This window comes from Lissotriton helveticus, chromosome 1_1 (assembly GCF_964261635.1).
Source record: "Lissotriton helveticus chromosome 1_1, aLisHel1.1, whole genome shotgun sequence".
NCBI classification, from domain to species: Eukaryota; Metazoa; Chordata; class Amphibia; order Caudata; family Salamandridae; genus Lissotriton; species Lissotriton helveticus.
The window spans coordinates 1,006,599,107-1,006,611,892 of NC_136057.1; the positions used below are offsets into that span (position 1 = coordinate 1,006,599,107).

The 12,786-nt window shown below is 47.4% G+C and overlaps 1 protein-coding gene across 1 annotated transcript in view; it reads right to left on the bottom strand.

Annotated features, from left to right (window-relative positions):
- Window positions 1-12,786, bottom strand: part of TSPAN33 (tetraspanin 33) — a 156,798-nt gene that overhangs the window by 49,211 nt on the left and 94,801 nt on the right. Inside the window, exon 5 of the mRNA XM_078677670.1 lies at window positions 2,724-2,819. Within this exon, the coding sequence (XP_078533796.1) occupies window positions 2,724-2,819 (96 nt within the window). The remainder of the gene's footprint in view (window positions 1-2,723; window positions 2,820-12,786) is intronic.

Genomic DNA, 12,786 nt, shown 5'->3' on the forward strand with positions numbered 1-12,786 from the left:
AGTGCATGTGAGGTCACGTGGCCACAAAGCGGGTCACGTGACCACACAAGCACGAGCATCTCCGTAATCCGCCTGCCCCCACCAGGCTCGCATTCCCGCCCCCTCACCAGGCCGCACATCTGCCTGCCACACTTCTCCTCCCCTAATTATGTGGCCGGCCGTACTTAGTTTCCTGGCCGCTTCCCGGCCGCTCTTGTTTTTAGCTCCCCTTACCATTTGCTCCTGCCTCCGAGAGCTTCAAAGGGATCTGCTTCACACTTCACGGCCGCCGTGACTCACATTTCTCCTTCCTTCGTGCCCAGCCCCCCTCCCAGCGCTGCCTTGTTTTTCATGCTCGAATCCTTCAACCTGCTTTGGCCTGTCTTTCGTTCTTGTTCTCTCCTGTCCTCTATCTCCCACCTTTATGTTTAATCCTTTCTGCCTCTTTCTCTGTCATACAGATTTACATGCACTTCCCAGAGCAATGGAGAAAGCCAAAGCACCCCTCCCCACGCCCCTTTATGTTTCTCTTACTCCACCTATCTCTCCTTCCTCTCGCTCGCTTTTTTCCCCCTCCCTCCCCTTTCTTTCTTCCTTTCTTTCTTTCTTCCTTCCTTGCTTTCTTTCTTTCGTTCTTTCTTTCATTCTTCCCTTCTTTCTTTCATTCTTCCTTCCTTTGTTCGTTTCTTCCTTCATTTCTTTCTTCCTTTCTCTCTTCTTACTTTCTTTCTTCCTTTCTCTTTTTCTTTTTCTTTCATTCTCTCTTTCTTCCTTTCTCTCGTTTTCTTTCTTCCTTCCTGCCTTCCTTTTTTCTTTCTGTCTTCTTTCTTTCTTTCTTTCCCCCTTTATTTCTTTCTTTCTCTTCTTTCTTTCTTCCTTTCTCTTTTTCTTTCATTCTTTCTTTCTTCCTTTCTCTCGTTTTCTTTCTTCCTTTCTTTTTTATTTCTTTCCATCCTTCTTTCCTTCCTTCCTCTTTCTTTCTTTCCTTCTTTCTTTCTTTCTTTCCTTCTTTCTTTCTTTCTTTCTTTCCTCTTACTCCCCCATCTCCCCCTCTGCTTCTTTCTCTCCACCTTTCCCTTCCTGCGTCTCTCTTTCACCCCCTCTCTCTACCCCCCCCTCCCGCACACACACATTTCCATCCACTCCACAGTACAATGAAGAACAGTCAATTCCCCATTTCTCACAGATTGAGGCTGCAATCATTTCATTATAAAGTGCAAAATGTCTAATTATCTTGGTGATTGCGAGGGGGAAAAACCGAGAAAGCACATAATATTGAAATGAATAGTTCAGATTCTTGAATACGGAAATAACTTGATTAGTGCTGGGGATCCGGTGTGCGTTGTCTGGCAGAGAACGAAAGACCCACAAGCGAGACCTATTGGCAATGCCAATGCTTGTTTGGAAAAGGAACCTAATGGTGCATTTTACTGCATAATCTTCCGAAATACTTTAGCAAAAACACAGCTTTACAAGAACGTCGGATATATTGTACACTCAAGTGGCCGCCTGATTGCATTGAGTACTAGACAGAAACAGATAAATAAATACATGATATCTGCAGGGTCTAGAACAGAAGCAAGATCGATATTTCTCTGCAGGAGCAACTCATGTAAAGGCCTACACAAAACGGTGTTCCAGTTCAGAACACTGGATGCACAAGATGTAAACCGATTTATGAAGCCATATGTACTTCACGCACCTCAACTCCAACAACCACCAAGTACCAAAACTACAAATACCCCAAAATCAAAGCAGCACGAGTCTGCTTTAAATTAAAACTGTGGTGCCATGACACTGTTCAAAGAAATCGTTCCACTGCCAGTCAGTGCACCACAGAATCCAATTTGAGGGCTACACGCGAATCCTATGGGATTAAGGTCCAAAGTACCTTAAAACATTGCAAGACATTACCCCAACACCAAAATCTGTGAACAGCCCACGCTTACTTAAGTCACCTTGGTATAATAGAATAATCTGCAAGGACATTCAAGATCATATCAAAGTCATGGACAGTTTAGGACCATAGTAAAAGCAAGTCTCTCCAAACAGGCATTCATCCCCTCGCAAGGTCACATGAGCACTCACAACCCCCACTGACGGACTGAACTGTACAGCCACAGTCTGTACCTGCCCTATTGAATCAACTGAATAGTAACACCACAAGGTGTCTTTGCAAGCCATGACTGCATGACACAAGAAAATACACAGAAAAACAGTTGCCATCCAGTGCAGTGCTATCAATTAAAATGACAACCGGAAACCCTATGCTAAAGAACATAAACTATTTTAAATACTGTGCCACAGCATAATGCTCATCAATGCTGGGTAATAAATAAATTATTAAAATGTCCTGTCCATAAAACAAACCACCATCATGATCAGTGCTATTACGTGCCAGCGGGCTGCTCTCACATTCCAGGGCATTTCCAACATTAATCTAAGTACTACCCAAACTACCTATTATGTAAGGTTTCTATTCAAAGACTCTAGGATGTTGTTACTAATGGGGAGAGAAACATACCAGCCTACCATGGGTGAGCAGCAATGAAAGAAACGGCAAGTGCTGCTGTGTCAGAGGAATGCTCTCTGTGTCCCATATGTTGCCAGGTTGGTTGTTTAGAATGCTAGAGTCCATATTATAATCACACTAGGTTTAGTAGCATTACAGGCTTATTACAGTAAAGCTGGCCATCAGATGATACCTGTTGGATGCCACAGTACACCGGCACATGATTGCTCACCTCTTTCTGTCCAAAGTCGATGAGGTTCTGGAGGTCCAGGTCATCGCGGTAATGCACAATGGCATTGTTAATGACCTCACTAACTTTCCCTCGAGCCTAAAAGGCAAGAACAAGAGCCATGGGTGGAAACGAAGAATGAGATGCACAGAAGATAAGACAACAAGCAACTGGTAGCATGACAAAGATAAAGTCTAACCAGACATTTACGGGAGAGAAGATAGGCAAGGACGGGAAAGAAGATAAACAGAAAGAGGAAGAAAAGAAGGGGAAGAAGAGAGACGATGAAAAAGAGTAAGAAATGGAACAAAGACACAATGAAGGAAAAGAAGACAAAGAAAGAGGACTATAAGTACGGAGAAGAAGCGATAAAATGAAGAATGCAGAACTAGGCCCGCTGCTGGGCCAACAATATCCCTCAGATTGCATAGAAGAAGCAACCCACCAGCTCCAGAAATATGCGGAGTCAGGAGGAGAGACGATGTTGCCACACATGGGCAACATCATGAATTATCTGGGCAAGAGCATGGGTCATTTTTTGCATTTACCTTTATGAGCATCTCATCAAGGGCCATATAAAAAACATGCATTGTTATGGTGTTATCCACAAGGACACGAGGTACAGTTTACACAGCAATACATGTGAGCCCAAAGGGCACCGTCTAAGTAGTATTCTAGAATGCAATGCACATGTGAAAAGTCGATAACAGTTCATTAAATCATCAGACCATCCAGACAAAGAGGCATTTTAAAGTAACACTACCAACTAACTTGGAAAAAGAACACAAAGAAAAGAGGAAGATTAAAAGAGGACAGGTGAATAACAAACTAACGAAGCAACATTTCCCGAATGGTTAAAACTGGTGGGTGTACGGTGTCGAGAGGCGACGGAAGGGTTTGAAGTTCGGGACAGTACATGCGTCCTGAGAGGCTCAGGGGGACGCACGTATGCCCGGGAATGTTCTCCATCAGAAGGGATATTTTACTCCCTCCGATGAAAGTGACGTGGACCATCTCTACTCGTGCATCTCACACTTAGCTTCGGTGGTTGTAGTCACCCGGGGTCAATTCTTTAGATCTATAATGGGAAGTTGTGCCTCCTTCTCGGTGGGGGAGGGGGCGGTATCATCTGTTCTAGCGTCCGGGCATTCTATGCATAGCTCGTCCCATTCCCTGGCGATGGGAATTTGCGAGGCCACGGGGCTCTTCCCTGCGAAGCGCCATGCTTTCACAGGTTGTGAAAAGTGCCGCCATTTTTTATTAATTCCAGGGAACGGTGGGAGTGCCTGAAAGCCAAAAATGAACAAACATTTCGAACTGGGAAACATTGAGGCCCACAGGCGAAATGGAAAGCTGCTTAGACAGCACAGAACATGTTCCCATCTGTCGTTATGCAGGCATTGTGCATATCTGCTCTTCTGCTCGGACACAAACATGTTCTAGTTGGGGATGCAGAGAGAAAGGCTACACGGTTTGAGAACGGCGATCTCGTGTGGGCAGCAGTTAGGTCAGCTATTGAAAACATGGCAACCAACACCTCCTTTACCAAGCACCTCCCTAAACTTAATAGGTTATTCATGATCTGTTCTAATGTTTCTGAAATTCTAGTGTTCAAGCAGCCGAGTACTACCTACAATAGAAAGTACACAGAACCAAAATAGACTGTAATAATAATAATAATAATAATAATCCACATTTGTAAAGCGCACAATCACCCGTAAGGGTCTCTAGGCGCTGGGGGCCGTCGGGAAGATTAAGCAAGCTATTGCCCAGAGTCACATGGTGCTGGGCTAACCTGCCGCCGGCGCTGGGGATCGAACCATGATCCCCAGATTCCAGCGTCAGTCGCCCTGGCCGCGGCGCCACACCTCTCCCACACTGTACAGGTACAGCTATGAAAAACAAAGTTTGTAAACAGCTAGTGTTTGCAAATTTTAATGAATATGGTCACTGTCAAAATGGAGTATCAATGTTCATAATACAATAGCATACTTTGTATTTCTTGTATTATTGAATAGATTATTTTCAAATCTAAATAAAGAATTATATAATGCCAAAGTGAAAAGGGGGGGCCCTCGGCCCCCCCGCACGCATGGCGGCGCGGCGACCGTCGCCCCCCCTTTCCCCTTTGTTGTCATTCGGCGGTGGGGGCGTGCCTTGGGGGCGCGGCCCACCGCCGATTGGCCGGCGGCCTTCCTGACCCGGAACCAAGGTAGTGGGTCCGGGTCAGGGGGGGCGGGCGATAGGAGGGGCCGCCCGGCCCCTCGGGAATAAGAGGTGGGGAGCGCCCAGGAGACCCCCCTTGTCCCTGGACGCTCCCTCGCTGAACGTTGTGCCCCGCGTTCGGGGCTTCTTAGTTTTGGTAATTTTGTCCGCTTTTCTTTTTCAGGTGCCGGGAGGCGTTTTGGTTTTTGGATCCCTTTGAGAGCGGCTGGAGAGCGTTGACGCAGCGAGCGGAGCCCCGCGCTCGGGGCGTCTGGGTTTCTGTGATTTTGTCCGCTTTCTTTTTCAGGTTTCTGGAGGCGTTTTTGGTTGAGCCCCTTCGTGACCGGCTGGAGAGCGTCGACGCAGCGGGCGGAGGCCGCCGGCTGAGGAGGCCAGCTCGGGCATGGTTCTTCCAGAGCACCGCACCGCTTCGGGATCAGGACCGGCTGGAGAGCGGCGCCGCATCGGGGACAGGGAGAACAGGCCGGTGTTTCTGCGTGGAGGGGCCGGCAGGCGACGAGGTAATTGTTGGCGGGACCTGGGGGCGGCCCGATTGTGCACGGTGGGAAATGTGGAGGACCCTGATTGTCCGAGGCCGGATTTGCACTGTGGGTCGTTTTTTGATTATTTGTTGGCGGGACCTGGGGGCGGCCCGATTGTGCACGGTGGGAAATGTGGAGGACCCTGATTGTCCGAGGCCGGATTTGCACGGTGGGTCGTTTTTTGGTTTTCGCCTGCGTCTGTTCGGCAAGTGGTGCAGACTCGTCTGCAGTCGTGAATGACCATGCTGAGCCCAGGCGGGTGTCAGGAAGAAATGATTGTGTTACGTCCCTGAGATGAGGGCGGTTTTCAGTGGGGTTTGGCGAACACATAAGACACCAAATAACGATCGGGTGTGTGGTTTGTTCATTGCATTGTATGCTATATATGTTTGTATATATTTTATTGTGTTGTACAGTGATTTGTGCTGTTGTGCATTGCTGTAGTGTATTAAATGTTCTTGTGTAGTGCTCTGTGTTTTTCATATTGTATGGTACCGAGTGGTCCGCTCTGTTGTATCGTAATGTGTATTCAAATGAAATGTAATGTATATAGCGCTTACTACCCCTGAAGCAGCATAGTGTATTGCTGTATACATTGAATTGCACTGTGTGGTGCTTGGCAATTAATTAAATTGTGCAGCATATTATATGTATGGCTTTACATTATATATGCGCATTGTTTTACAGTCTATCGTGAACTGTATTTCCTATATTATCACGATGGGGATAGTATATAGAACATTCAATAGCGGAGGTGTATTTTAGTTGGTCCCTTAAAACATATTACACTCTGCGCTTCACGACCATTGTGTTATTATTAATCTATTTTATAACATCTGACGCCTTTTGCTTCGCACGTAGTGCCATCGCAGAGCACGGCGTGCGCTACATTATTACTCTGGATGTACAGATTTAATGAACATTGCTGACTTGATGAGGTCTGCGTTTAAGGGCCGGGTAAGCTGCTGACCGATCAGGCGGTCTTGTCGACAGTTCAGTATATGGTCCGGCTGAGTAGGTGAGGTTGCAACGTTACCTTGGAGAGGTACCACCCAAACCTAGCATGCTCAGCACAATAGCCATGGCGTGACTATGGTTAATAGCAGGCTTCATACGTATTCCCCTCTAATCTTATGCTTGCCGGCTGCTGATTGTTTCCAGGTTGTTTTTCGGATGCTGAGTGGTCTCGGTCTGCTTCCTCACCTTTGAGCACAAGATTGAATTATGACTAACTGGGTTAAAGGGTGAATATGCCTGTTTTAGAACAATGTTTGTAATTATAGGTCACAGGATTTTATCCTAGCGAGATCGCGCTGTGAGTTAGTGACTTCTTACAGCAGTCACGTGTACCCTGCAAGCCCCATGTTCATATCCTGGTAAAATCGTCCAGTGGATTATGCATTCACTGTAAAACATCTACATGTAACTTGTGAGACATATGTTTAAAACACAGAAGATTTTAAATCAAGGTAGAACATTGTCATTGGGGGTTGAATCACACACATAGACAAAGACACCTAAACGGTAAATGCTCTGATCTACGTTTATTTATTGGCCTACTTGTAATACGACATGAAGTGTGTATTCTCGTAGAAATTGAAGGGTAGGTGGGAAAGATCCCTGAATAGGACGATTAAGGACCCAGATTTGCGTAGAGTATTGGAGTCTCCCAAATGGATCTCCGGTAGTGTCCGTCTCAGATACCTTCAATTCAACTATGTACGTATGACACATATGACCCCCCCCCTTTTTTGCCTTTTAGCATCATGACATCGCAGGATCGACCCCCTGGTTTGACACCCCCTTCCCCCCTCAGCAGGCTCCTGGTTGCTGTTAGTCACCCAGGGAGAATGAGTGGATAATACACAATGATAACAGTGTTCTTAAAGTGCCGTTACTGGGACAGTAAATCTGTTCTGCTTAAACTGGTCGCAAAGTCGGCATTTTTAAGATATGTGGTAAGGTTAGAGCATCTGCTGCTGAGAACTTTGTGAGTCCAGTACACGTCAACGAGAGTATTGGTAGAATAACTCTGGGGGGTTACCACATTTCCTGGAGGAATATAGGTTTTATCCAATCCCAGGGGTTACTGTTTCTCCTACACAGTTCTTCTATGTAGGTAGGTAAGTGGGTAACTCCTCTTTTAGCAGGGGAGAGGAGTTGGCCTAACGGATAGGGCGTTCGACTTCAGACCTGGGGATCTGGGTTCGAGTGTCGCTTACGACACAAAAAATGTGTTGCTGCATGAAATGAAATGCACTCAGGTACTGGAAGCGATAGTATAAAAAACAGAGATCCTTTTGTTGTTTGCAGTTCATAAATCACAACCCTTCTAACATTGCACAGTGACCTAGGAAGGACGTGTGTCTCCTGCATCATGTACCCCTCACTATCTCATGCAGGCCCACTGGCGTTATGGGATTCTGCTGCCACTGCAATTTTTTGCATAGTACTTGATTGGCTACATTTGCCACATATTACAACTTCTCCTGCATAATTTACAAGTTGTCCTTAGCTCGAACTGAACAAAACTTCCTAGAAACGCAGGTCCCTAGGAAGCAGAATGCAATTTACACAAGCTGACAGTTCACCTGTCAAATGCATGTTGTGGGTTGGGGTGTTAAATTAATGCTTATAAGATAAGACCTCTTATCCAGGTAGTGTTAAGATGTGAACATGTGACAGAGTAAAGAACTGGTACTAACCCAAAAATGTGCCGCATTATGCTGCATAATTTAGCAAACCCTGCTACTTAAATTTAATCCGTCATTGCCGCATAATTTGAGTGGCCCTGGTCTTAAGTAACACACACTGTTCATCGGTTTACACACATAATCTATTTTTCAATGTATGAGGCGTACGTGTAATGTGAAGTACTCTGACACCCGGCACTGTGTGCCTTTGTTTCGCCTCCATGGTATTTACATCTAGGTGTGAGGCTCCCAGCCAAGATACTTTAGGGAAGGCACCACACAATGAGGACGGTCTGGATAGCAGGATTATACGGCTGCTTTCCTAGTAGTAACGGCTGTATTGGGGGGCCAACTATACAAACAATGTTGGGTAGGCATCCCACCAAGGCCCCACAATTTTTGGCGTTTCAAAGGAATACACTATATTATAATGGAACAGGGCACGTATCAGAAGCAGAACACACACTTGCAAATTTTTTTATCCAAGTCAGGGTTGCTGCTTATTTATCTTACGTGAGGAACAGCCATTGACTTAAGTCAAATTTTGACACTCTAGACTTACTATCATTGGTGTCTGCTGAGGGGATAGTTAGAATAATAGTCGAACGGTTCACGAATAGGGTATTCCCCCATCTCTTGGGGTCCTCCTGGGGATTAATACACATCTAAGGGTAGGGCTTGGCAAGACCGAAAAAGCCAGTTTCCCAGGCACCACATTCCGTTGCAAGCCAAAGCAGCAAGTCACACTAGGGACGTATTTCATTGTAAAGGTAATGGGCATCGGAGGTGATGTTCACTGTTCTAAGGGGGGGGACATTGCACCAGTCCAGTTGACTATCCATTGATGACAGGTAAAGTCAACATTAGTAGTGAGCTATCTTATCGGTAGCGGTTTGGCGTGCTGCCTTCAGGCTAAGTCTTGAGGGAATGTAGAGCAGCTTGTTTTACCAGTCTATAATCTCATGAATGAGTAAATGGAAAAGAACAGGTGTATAACCTATATATGTATTAGTTCTAAAACACATCCCTTAATTCCTTTCCGAGGCTAAAGGCCTGAAACTACAGCCAGTAAACTTATTGAACATACAAGTAAATTGGCACAATATACGTTGAGCCTATGATGAGATTAGAGGCGAATAATTACGGTGTGTAAACTTATATAGCACACAGTGATGTAGCACCATATCCGTTGAGCTCTAAGGGTGTACCAAAGCTATATATTAATAATGTGGTATGGGAACCACGAATGGCATGGAGACAGGGCCTAGGGCCTGTAGAGAGCCTACTTGGGGTCCTGATAACTATACACACCCTGATGTCACACCTAAAGGTGCCCAAGAGCCTAGTTGCGGCATCACATAGGTCTGGGGATGCTTGTGATCATGTCCGGTTGGCTAGGATGATATTTTCCAGAAGCCAAAGTGGTGAGCGGAAAGGGTCCTTGGGCCAGCGTATGGCCTGGCGGGGTTGGGGCTGTGCTAATTCTGTTGGCTAATGACTGTGGTGCGTAACTGTTAAGTGGACTGTCTTGTTTTACACGTAGATCCTAGGAAAAAACACGTGGGTAGGAAGCCAGGATTAGGAGGCAATGTCTTCGCCTACGGCACAACTTTCTTGTGTAACAATGATTGTAAGATGGGAAGCCAATTCTACAGCCTACCATGGTTAGGGCGGCGCTGATCCTATGCTTAACGACATAGATACTGCACTAGCAGACAGACAAACGGAGGCTATGCTTAACATTTACTGTCGACATATTAATGTGTAGTAATATGGCACTAAGATTATCTAAAACTTAGCAACTGAAGGTAATGTAAGTCTAACGCGTGTACAGCAGGTATCGCCGGAAACACTAATGGTGTGTATCTATCTTTCCAATTTATGTATGACCGGGTCCATGGTGGATACCTGGAGGGCTCCACATCACAACAGCTGCAACAGGTGGACAGCCCAAGGGGGGCTTACGTCAGTCACGGCTGGGTCCATGGCGGATATCTGAGGAGGGCTCCACACCGCAACATCGGCAGCGGGTGGACGTCAAAAAGGAAGCATACGTCAAGAAAGAGGACACCAGGGGCCCAGGTATTGCTGGCAGGTGTAAGTGCTACCCATTCCTTAGGGTGGAAGTGGGAATGTGTCACCCAGGTTTTCTTGGTCTTTTCCTGGTTCTAGCAGTTTCTCAAACCTGTCACGCAGGGGAGGAACTCATCACCAGAAGTTGAGGAGCCACAATGTGCCAGCACAAGCAACAGGCTGGACGCAGGACAGGGAAGAGTTTGAGGGTCGGTGCCATGATCAGTTCAGCAACTTCTCAGGAATTTTTTAGCTCAGCAGCCCGACCCCCTGTCAGTGGTGATACTTCACCTAGGGGGGGACTGAAATGGCCAAACTGGGGAGGCGAATACTCATTGAGTCCATCTCCACTGTGGGGGGGTCTTCAGGACTTGCCCGGGTGGCACAGTAGTAGGGCCTCAACTTATTCCGTGGTGGCAGGGACTCGGTCAGGGCGTTGAATCACTCGATAAAGAGGATCAACACACAGTGGGACGAAGTATTTCAAGCCCCCCCTCGGTTGCAGATGATCCAACATGGGTGTATTGGTTCTACCTGGTGAGGGCAGTCCATTTGACGGAGGAAGGAAGGGTCCTGTGGTCTGATGTTGTCAGGGCCTGGCTGGAAGGTTTTGGCTAAAGTGAGAATTTTCTAGGGTAGGTTTAGGCAGGGGGAGGCCAGATCGTCGGTTAACAATGCTGGCCTGTGGCGGTAAGGTCATTATCGGTGAGCACATATTTGAGGTCTGAGGGGGCGGGCATCATCCTATGGAGGTTCCCGCCCAGGGGGAGGGGCCTGCGGGCCACTCCCAGAACTCCAGGGGCAAGGTAATGGATGCTGCAAAGCAAAGGAGCGCGGGTAGGAGTAGTTCACGCTTTCCTTAGGCTGGTAGCCACCCCGTGCGCGTGGACTCATGACGCCACCGGCGCAGAGTAAGGGCCCTCCTTTAGTGGGTAAATGGAGTTCAGGGCGTAGACCGGGCAATTCCCGAGGTAACACTGCGCATGCGCACATCTATGGCGGAGGCGCAGCTTGTAGGACCTGACACCGGTAGTGACCCTGCCATATGGCCAGAAATGTACAAAAATCAAGATTAGGATGTTTAGTCTAAGTTAGGAAACAACATGTATTAGAGTTTTGTTAAGGTCAGGCTCTCAAACTTGTTGATAAGAATTGTGTAACTAAATGTCCTGCTGATTTTTGTATTCATTGTTGATTATGCAATTAAAAACCTTTTTTAATTTCATACTTTAATAAATACGGCCGGGCGACTAGCGCCCGCCTTCCAAAAAGTAAAGACGTCTCGTGTCCACGTTCCTGGGTGTTGGGTGCCGGATTGGGGGGGAGGCGGCAGCTAGTCGCTGACCATGTGAAAAGGGGGGGCCCTCGGCCCCCCCGCACGCATGGCGGCGCGGCGACCGTCGCCCCCCCTTTCCCCTTTGTTGTCATTCGGCGGTGGGGGCGTGCCTTGGGGGCGCGGCCCACCGCCGATTGGCCGGCGGCCTTCCTGACCCGGATCCAAGGTAGTGGGTCCGGGTCAGGGGGGGCGGGCGATAGGAGGGGCCGCCCGGCCCCTCGGGAATAAGAGGTGGGGAGCGCCCAGGAGACCCCCCTTGTCCCTGGACGCTCCCTCGCTGAACGTTGTGCCCCGCGTTCGGGGCTTCTTAGTTTTCCCACCCACCAAACAAGCAGCACATGATGGGATGAATGCTTGCAAGTAATCTAACCACTTGCACCCACTTGGGACAGCATAGCTTTCCAACCCATCGTTTTTCACCCACTATGCCACTGTAGATAGAGGCCACCCTTACGTAGATCAGTACTGGCCCTGCTCCTCATGGAACAGCCCATCCCAAGCTTCCTGGTGAGGCCCCACCCAGAAGGAAACATGAGCAACCCCAGACTATTTTCTGTAGGTCAGTGAGGTGTAGCTTGAAGCAGTGGTTCGACTATTTGCAAGCAATCCTTACATTAACTTTTGTGTCTATGAATTAAGTAATGCAACAGAAAACAAATGCAAAAGTATTAAGTGTTAAGGGTATCTGCAAGGAAATGTTTTTTGGGGTTCAAACTCATAAAAGGGGACTACAGGCGAGGTATGCCAATCTTAGAGAGTCACAATGGATCACAAAGTTCCTCCGGTCAGGCTACCTGGACTGCCAACAGGCTTTTTGGACTGCCACACATCGGAGACCAAACTGAGCAAGTGAAATGGATAAAAATAATTTTAAAAGCTGGTGCTAAGAGTGGTGTGCTCACCAGGCTGAGTCATAACAGTTACACAAGCACTTGCAGCAGTCGCTCTCTCGAGCTGCCTGCCTCGGTCTTGCGGTGAGGTACTCAAGGAATCTGGGGAGGTTTGTGAACAGCTGTAGACGTAAATGTCAAGTCTTCAGATGCCTGCTTCAGTCTATAGTGAAGGTTATTGCACACTCAGACTATTAATATGCCTTTGGCTGACTGTGGGATTCCACTCTCTGCAAGCTCAGTGCCTGGGCAGGCAAACAGATCTTCAGCAGGGCCTCAGGCTTAGTTCTAGCAAGGAGGAATTGGGATCAACACTGGCCTTCACAC